Source organism: Hibiscus syriacus, unplaced genomic scaffold (assembly GCF_006381635.1).
Source record: "Hibiscus syriacus cultivar Baekdansim isolate YM2019G1 unplaced genomic scaffold, ASM638163v2 tig00112800_pilon, whole genome shotgun sequence".
Lineage (NCBI taxonomy): Eukaryota > Viridiplantae > Streptophyta > Magnoliopsida > Malvales > Malvaceae > Hibiscus > Hibiscus syriacus.
In genome coordinates, this window is record NW_024063403.1 from 646,738 (window position 1) to 656,001 (window position 9,264).

Below are 9,264 nucleotides of genomic sequence, written 5' to 3' on the forward strand. Positions count from 1 at the left end.
ATTTTTTTAGTGAACATCTTCTTATTTTTTACTATTAATCTCACCATTTGATTTTCCCTCATCTAAGCGAATATATATGTATATGGGGCATGATCCTCTTACACAATTTTTTTTTTTTAGTTTTACACAGATCTAAGACTGTTGGACGAGTGAAAATAAATGGTTGAGATTAAAAGTATGAAATATAAATATATTTATTGGAAAAAAATGAGTCAATCCCAGCCATCTATTTTTACTCATTCAGCGATCCTAAATCACTGTAAAACTAAAGAGTTTTGCATTGTGTAAATGGAAATGGATCCTAACCCATATATATATATATATATAAGTTTCGTTAAGACTAATTTTTTATTTTAAGCTTGAATTTTGAGTATTGGTTGTTTTGTGCATTGTACTAATTGTTCCAAGTTGTAGTTATAGGATCATATTGCTTACACATGTCACTTGTGAGAAGGGTTTGACATGAGTCGGATCGAAACGTGTTTTTGGTCGACTCAAATTAGATTCGAATTCAATCTAGGTTTAGGGAGACTCCACCCAAAACTCGATTCATTTTTAGGTAAAAATTCGGAGTGGATCTGATCTTTATATATATATATATATATATATATATATATATATATATATATATTTATTTATTTATTTATTATTTATTTTTATCATATAAAATAAAACTCTGATTAAAAAATATAAAGAACAGAGTATTATTATAATAATATTTAAATATATAAGAAATAATTATACTATTTTCTGAGGATAAATCAGAGATTTTTTACTTTAAACTCAACTCGACTGAACGAAACCTAATATTATAATGTTGATATTTTTTTAAAACAAGACTAGCATACTTTTAATCGAACTAAATACTAAGATAAAATTTTGTTAAATAATATAATAAATTGATTTCTAGAATTGCATTAATAATAAATTGGTTTCAAGAATTGCATTAATAATATAATAAAATTTAGGTTCGGATTAATTTCAAGTACAAACTTTAAATGAATTCGGATCGAAATCAATTCAAATTTAACCGAAATTGGTACCATATGATTCGACATCCTTGTGACAGTATCATATCACTTGAAAGGTTTCTCGGACCTACAAACGAGTACAGAATGAACTTGGAGCTTCAAATCTAATCCATCTTCATATCTAAACCCTATGTTCTCTTTGGATTTTCATACAAAAGACCAGTTGATGAACATGAAGCAGACACAGTGAGCGTTTTCTTCATCATTCAACACTTTCCAAGCCACGGCTCTCTCGTAGGATACCGGCCTCGCCATGCTCGATGAGCAGATACCACCTTCAAGGCACATAAACCCCTGCAAACATACAGCACAGATGAATCAGTCATATGTTTTGCTTCTGTTTCCTTTAGAAGTTTCGGATATCGAACGCATTCGATTGTTATTTGTTGCGCTCATAATTCGGCCGCGAGTTTAATGTCCCGTAGCACTGCAACTTAGCTCTAATTGTTGTACCATACCTGTTGCATTACTCGTGGAAACTCCGTGAATAGGGTTTTCCGTCCGTTCTCGTCGAAGATCTTCTCCAAAGTGATGTCCTGGAGTGACACCAATGTTGTTTCGAGCATGTCTAGTCCGGCTTGATTTGCGAATGTGAAAACCGGTAGTGCCTGCGTATATATTACCGAGCATCAGTTATGGCACGATAGCGACTAGGCAGAGGGAGACTAGTAGCTCGTGTTACCGAGAAGACAACTCCCCGGACAAGTCTAACATATAACTCGACCCAAAGAAAACAGTAAATACCTTCAAAGAGCAGCACAGAATTGCATCCGTGTGATGCCAAAGCATTTTCAGAATGGATTCACTTACTTCATGTTTGAGCAGCTCTGACCCCATATAGCACCTGTCAAGAGATAAACGACCCGCAAATATCGGTCAATACAAATCCGAACAGCGTAAACGATGTTAACAACAAAGCATTTTATCCAGATTTCCGGGGAATTGACGAACAAACCTATAGCTTTGACAAATCCAGCGAGCGATCGTTTGTGCTTCAGGAGTACCAGGGAGTGATCCTAAGCCAGATTGAGATCCTAAGCCAGATTGAGAACCTAAGAAGGAAGGAGAGAGTGCTAATGCCACCCTTTGAACCGAGGCAATGATACTACGGACGTATTGTCGAGCCATGATCGCCACGTTTTCTTGAAGGTGGATCTCGTACACAAACTGGAATGCAATTGTCAGCACAGATTTCGTGCTCCCGCAACGACTAGAACTATCACCAGTTGCTCGGTTTCCGGCAGCCCCAACTTCAAGAGTAGAAGCAAGATCGAGTGTACGATTTGGACTGGATGCATCCTACATCAGATATATGTATTCATTTAGTAAGGAACTAAAACAAAAACAAAAGATAATCAAGCACGGAGTCTTACAACACGCACCAGTCTGGAATCAAGAGGAATGATGCGGAAACCGGAAGCGATAATAGGAGCATCCTCAGAGAACGAGCCATCAATGGGAGCAAAGATGAGTTCAGCACAAGAGCTGACCGCATTCTCATCCACTCCACTACAAAGCTGAGAGATTCATACAACAAAGAAATCATAAATCAACAATAAAATGACAACAAAATACCGGCCCGCGTAGTAAAATAACATCAGCTGAATGATTGTTGGTAAAAACTTAAGTACCTGCAAGAAGAAAATATCACTTGGCATGATCATGTCCTGATAGTGGCCCATGTTTTCAAGCTTAACAACTTCCATGAACTACAACAACAAAAAAGTGAGCAATATTTAGGATACATTTTGCTAATTGATGGCAAAGATTATTTTGTAAGCATCGAAATTCGGTATCTAATTACTCACCTCTTCATGCTCTATCGTGTGAGCCAATGGAATAATGACTTGACCCCCGAAACTTCCTCCTCGAGGCACAGAAAAGCTACACGGTCCGGCTTTGACAGCAGCAGCAGCAGAGTAAGCATCAATACCACTGTCTGCCCATTCTGATCGATGTTCTCGCAAGAATCTGAGAAGTATTGCTGGAGGTACATTCTACACGTAGAATAAAAATAAGAGGTTTAATATCCATAGATCTGATGTAATGAACATACTTTCGACACATCTAGAAACTGACCTGTAATAACATGGATGCTTTGGCACAAAAGAACCCATTGCCCATAGAAGGTGATCCGCTACTATAAGAAAAGTTCACATCCATCATCTTGCCAGGAGATGAGTTCACAAGGAGGGTAACATCATCAACACCGTCGCTTTCCAACATCGACCATCCTTCATCGGTAAACCCATTAACAGCCTCATTAAATCCCCTGGACAATAGAATATGTCAGACTATCATCAATTAAGAATCTATCTACTAATGCAGGGATGAACGAACGTACTTGCTCAATTTCTGACCAAGTGCACGTAGAGCTGCAGGTCTTCTCCCCCAACCTGTATCATTCGGCTGAGATATTTCCTGAGAAATCTGCCTCAGATGACGGAAAGCCTGTGCAAATGACGAAGTCATACCATGAGACATTTTAATGTCTTGGTTTAGCACCCAACTCTACACTCAAAGTATAGCTGCAATGCAACGAATAGTCTTACCGCCATTGTTGTCTTCTGAGCGAGTAAAGTAGAGGACTCGTAAAGCGGCCGCAACACTTCAGGAACACTCAACGGCTACGTGGAGAAAGAAGACATTTGAAACCGTTACCTCAGTGCAATAAAATTTTCTGTGTTTCACAAGGGAAAGCAATGTGATTTATACCTCCAAGTCCATGTGATCAACTATGTGAATGATGGATCCACCCCCTTCACAAGGTCTAATCAGGTAACCACTAGGTAGCAATTCTGCTCTCACAAAATTTACTGCCGGCGGCATACTCAGACCATTTTGAGTGTTGTTAAGTGATCTTTCACATACCTAAGCATCATAGCTTAATTATAATGATCGGGCTATCGGCAAAGGAAAAATGAAATTATGGAAGCTCGAGGGGAAACATACCACAAGGCTACCATCCTCCAGAACAGATGTGTAGCGCAGCAACCAGAAGTCACGAGCTGGCGCCAATGTTGTAGGTGCGTAAAGCTAAAAGAAGAGAACCGAAATTCCAAACTTTTACCATGAGCTATTGCACCATTAATCGAAATCTTCAGTTGCAAATTAAAAGGAAGAAAAATTGTAATCTACCTGCATATAAAGCAGTTCAATGGTTCCACCATTTGCAGTGGACAACGCGTTTATAACATCCACAGTTCGGCAATCACGGTACCATGAGGGCCGATCTTTTAGGATTTCAGCAACCTACAGGTGGGACAAATAATCACCAGTCAATTCAACCAAATATGAACCGAAAAATGTACTCTCACCCAAAAGCAAAAAACAAACTTACTCTTGTAGGATCTAGTCCCACAAGTCCGCATGCACGAGCTGCCACTCCAGTGCAACCATGAGAAATAGCAACGATTCCAATGGAATCCGGACCAGGCTGCATAGGTAAATGAAGACTACTTTGGTTAATTAGCATATTCATATTTCATATTGGATTAGTAAAATCAATTAGCATTACTTAGTTAATTACTTTATTAAATAAATATTAGTAACCAATAGGGAAAGTAGGGTAATGGAGCTGTCCCACAAATTGACAATAACAAGGGTTTGAGTTTTGCTTAGAAGATTAGCAAGGTAATGCACTTTATAATCGACATTATCGATAATGATAAAGTATAGTGGAGTATGGTTTAATATTAGAAAAGAAAGATAAAGACAGGAGAGCAGTAACCTTCATCCCAGGCATTTGGACCCACTCCACAGCAGTTCCAGTTGCCTTTGAGAGAAACTCCGTTAAAGTTTCCTCTGCAATGGACAAAAGTCTAGAAACCATACAAAAAGCACATAAGCAATACAGTAACAAACAAATTTTAAGGGCTTGAATTTCATAGAGAAACGGGAAAGAAAGGGACACAACAATTTCCCACTAACCCTGCAGGACTGGCATCCCTTGGACGATGGTGAGGAGTAATTTGGTGTTGACCACTTATCACCACTGAGTCACTGCTTGTATCTGTGGTGGCTAGGGTCTCCTGCAACACACAAGGAAAGGGCTAAACGTCAATTTTCAAAGCAAATCAAAGGCTTAAAAGGAAAGGGTTCAAAGCAAATCAAAGGCTTTACTTTACTAACATTTTGAGTTTGTTGGCGAAAATAGCCGTTCTCATAAACAAGGTGTGAAACTTGCTTTTGTAGCCTATCATTCTCCTCCATTAACAACTTATTCATAGCAGTCAGCTTCCTGTTCACAGCTTGGAGGCGTGAAGCCTCTTTCCTTTGTTTCTCTCTGCATCTGTTAAACACGATTCAAATATCCCAAAGTCAGCAACCAAATGAAAATATGATGAAATAAATATGAAGAAGAAGAATAAAAAGTTTGGGGCTTTATGGACCTGCGATTCTGGAACCAAACTTTGATCTGTTTAGGCTCGATGTTGGAGAGGATGGGGCACTCACGAATCAGCTGTTGGCGACGCATAGAGCTTGGCTTGGGGCACTCATGGTAGAGCCGTTCCAATGCTTCGACTTGCTCGGGCGTGTACCGCACATACTTCCCGTTGTCCATTGCTATCTTGATCCCATCTTTGCAGGCTGAGCTCACCGCCATCGTCGCTTCTATATACCATCAAAACACGACATACATTAATACATACATACATCAAAGCGTTCATTTCATGAACGCAATGGGATAAGTTTATTTATACCGTTTCACTCCTTGGGGAAACTTCGAGAACACAAAGATCAACAGCGAGACCTCAAAAAAGCCATCCAAAATCTGAACTTTGGGTACTCTTTAGAAATGGAGGAGGATCTTTGTATGACGAAACCTCTGAAACATGTTCCCAAAAAATATCAAAAGCAGCTGTTTCCGTTGGCTGTCTGGGAAGTGATCTTTAGCATATGATGTTGGGTTTTCTTTGTTTTGTTTTTAAGGGGGAAAATGGAGGAGAGAAACAGAGAACAGAGAGGGATTGATTGTGAAGTGGGTGAAAATGGTGGCTGTTGAAAAAGGAAAAAAACTGAAACTTTAAAAGAAGAGTGACTCCTTAATACCATACAGAATATCAGACTTTGGCTTGTTTTTCACATCGTAATCATAACACTGTTCTATTTCTCTCAATTTTTACCCCTCCTTTCTCTGTTTCCCTGTCCTTTTTTAAAACTTTTGCCGTTTTAAGCTTCCTCGGCTCTTTTTCCTCCTACTTCTGCCCTTGCAAACTAAAACTAATTTCATATTTTCTTCATAATTATGATTACCTAATCTATTCATCTATTAATATGAATTTAATACTATAAATATTCATAACGAATGGGATAATTTAAGAGTTAATTGCATCACACGACTTTAATCTAGGACTCTTATTGTAAATTGATCCTTAAACTTTGAAATATTTTAATTTTATCTATAATTATGATTATCATTTTGAATTAGTTCTCAAACTTTTGAACATTTCATTTTCATCCCCAGGTTGTGTTCTTAATTCTAAATTGGTCCTCAAACTTTTTGAATATTTCAATTTTATTCTAAATTATTCGTATATACTACTTGCATCTCTTGTTAATAAAATTATTAGGCAAGCTATATTATTGTATGTTTGAAAGAGAAAAAAACTAGGTTAAACTATGGTTGAAATGGATTACAAATTTGGATGAATTTGAGGATGAAATTGAAAGATCTAAAAGTTTAGGGGCCAATTTAGAATGTGATTCATAGTTTAGGGGATAATTTTAAGAGTTAATTGCATCACACGGCTTTAATCTAGGACTCTTATTGTAAATTGATCCTTAAACTTTGAAATATTTTAATTTTATCTATAATTATGATTATCATTTTGAATTAGTCCTCAAACTTTTGAACATTTCATTTTCATCCCCAGGTTGTGTTCTTAATTCTAAATTGGTCCTCAAACTTTTTGAATACTTCAATTTTATCCTAAATTATTCGTATATACTACTTGCATCTCTTGTTAATAAAATTATTAGGCAAACTATATTATTGTATGTTTGAGAAAAAAACTAGGTTAAACTATGGTTGAAATGGATTACAAATTTGGATGAATTTGAGGATGAAATTGAAAGATCTAAAAGTTTAGGGGCCAATTTAGAATGTGATTCATAGTTTGGGGTTGAAAGTTGAATGTTCAAAAATTGAAAGACTAATTTAAAATGAGAGTTACAGTTTTTAGGATAAAATTAAAATGTTTAAGAGTTTAAGGATTAATTTAAAATGAGAGTCGTAGTTTAGAAATATATGATACAATTAACTCTAGTTTGAACAATATTTTGTGTTTCATATTATAATTTTTATTATTTTAAAATTAATATTTTTTATTATTTTATTAAAATGAACCTCAACCAATATTATTTTAAAAAGTAACCGCCAAATGGTCCATGTAAGTAATACATGGGTTATGCAAAAGGTGTTTAAAGAGCTCACGTTTTGCACAAAGCGAGTTTCGTGCTTTTCTCGCATCTAAATTATTCCATGTCGATGGATCTCGCGTTTTATAAAAGTCTAAGTCCAATCTCGCTTTCTTAAAAAAAAAAAAAAAGTATTCCTACGTGGACCATTTAAGATCATTTTTTTATATAATTTTGGACGATGTTTACTTTTATAATAAATTAAAAAAATAATTTTCTAATAAAAAAGCCAGTTTTTTACATATCAGTACTTTAATTTAGAAGAATATATCAAGATTTATAAAATGTGATTTAACTGTGATTATAAATAGCCTAAAACAGTCCAAAACTCGTAGTATGAAATCTACAGAAAGAAGAATTGAATGTATGGGTTGACGTTTGATAACAAACAAATTATGAAGGAATTTGCATGCGGCCTCCCTTACGTTGCGACATAATAATCAAACATGGGTCCGCTCTCATTTTTTTTTTATTATTATTATTTCTATTTTATTTGAATTATTTTACCTAATTCAAAAATTAAATATTATTATTATTATTTTCATCATACAGAACAATAACTCAAAAACTACAAATTATTAGCAGTCTCAAACTGCACTAAAAACATTAACCTAGTTTGTATTCTTCCCAAGTTTTTCAACCTAGTGCACTGTCTTTAATGAGCATGTAGCTGTTTGGTTGGCAGTACGAGGAAGAGCTCAGAATTCGGTGAGAAAAAAATCCGATCCAATGGAACTAATCCGGTATTTGATTCGAAATTTTGAATATTCAATTTTTTTATGATAATTTAGATCATATATTAATTTTTTTGAATAATCATATCATATATGGATCAGATAAATTTTAATTTTAGATTATTTAAAAATCTGAGGGAAATAATTTTTTAGATTTTAAATACCCTTTAGCCCAATAAATGAGTAACTCACTACCCTATTAAAGCTCTATGCCACTAAAAATTAAGATATTTAATTATTTATTATATGTGAGTAATTATATATAGTAGAGGTATCGAATAAGTTATATTAAATCACAAAATATAAAATTATTTTTCTCAAATTAAATTTTATATTCGGATTCAAATATCCGATCTAGAAATTTAGATATCCGATTTTTTTCAAATCGGATATGAATAATTAGTTTAAGTATATGAAATTTTTGAATATCTAAATTTTTTAATCGATTCGGATTAAATATCGAATTTGTACACCCCTAACTTAGACAAAATAGGACCAAATCCATATAATATGCCAATTCAAGCTAACCCATAACCAAAAATCAATCCAAACTGGAATGATAATCAAATTATTAAAGTATTAAACATACAATAAATTATAAAAACTACCTCAATTTTATTCTAAATAACTAGTCTCTCCCCATATGTATTTCTTTTATATTATCCTAACAGTTGGTTAAAATATGATATCAAATATCAAACTTAAATAATATCATTAGCTGACCCTATTCCCATATGTAATGGGGTGAGAGGAGTAAGGTAGTAGGCTGACCCCAACGTCAGGTTGAGAGCAGTTGCCCGTCCAGCTCAGTTGGTAGGAGCGTAAGGCTCTTAACCTTATGGTCGTGGGATCGAGTCCCACGGTGGACAATTCATAATTCTGACTGTCGAATGTCTCCCACGAAAGTTGCTCTCAACCTGGCATTGGGGGCAACCTATTATTTACCTCCTCCTTACCCCATTACATATGGGAATAGGGTCAACAAACTTAAATAATATCATTGTTATCTCTAAATGTTTTAAGTTCGAGCACTATAGATTGTAAGAATGATTGACTTTTACTATTAATTTTTTAAAAAT

General features: G+C 35.1%; 1 protein-coding gene across 2 annotated transcripts; it reads right to left on the reverse strand.

The window, feature by feature from the left end:
• Positions 1 to 1,096: 1,096 nt before the first annotated feature.
• On the reverse strand, positions 1,097 to 6,195 carry LOC120183647 (homeobox-leucine zipper protein ATHB-8-like). Of its 2 annotated transcripts, XM_039188315.1 has the most exons (19): positions 5,735 to 6,195; positions 5,423 to 5,645; positions 5,163 to 5,322; positions 4,962 to 5,062; positions 4,762 to 4,852; positions 4,372 to 4,467; positions 4,170 to 4,283; positions 3,984 to 4,067; positions 3,747 to 3,902; positions 3,584 to 3,658; positions 3,376 to 3,482; positions 3,111 to 3,303; positions 2,840 to 3,028; positions 2,663 to 2,740; positions 2,414 to 2,548; positions 1,987 to 2,330; positions 1,776 to 1,875; positions 1,490 to 1,639; positions 1,179 to 1,325 (listed from the first exon to the last, which is right to left on the reverse strand). In XM_039188315.1, exons 2-19 carry the CDS (start codon positions 5,635 to 5,637, stop codon positions 1,179 to 1,181), a joined length of 2,535 nt encoding a protein of 844 aa, XP_039044246.1. In that variant the 5' UTR covers positions 5,638 to 5,645; positions 5,735 to 6,195. The 2 variants fall into 2 exon arrangements, with proteins under 2 accessions (XP_039044247.1, XP_039044246.1); XM_039188316.1 differs by lacking the exon at positions 5,735 to 6,195 and having other exon boundaries at positions 1,097 to 1,325; positions 5,423 to 5,637.
• Between the last annotated feature and the right edge of the window lie 3,069 nt (positions 6,196 to 9,264).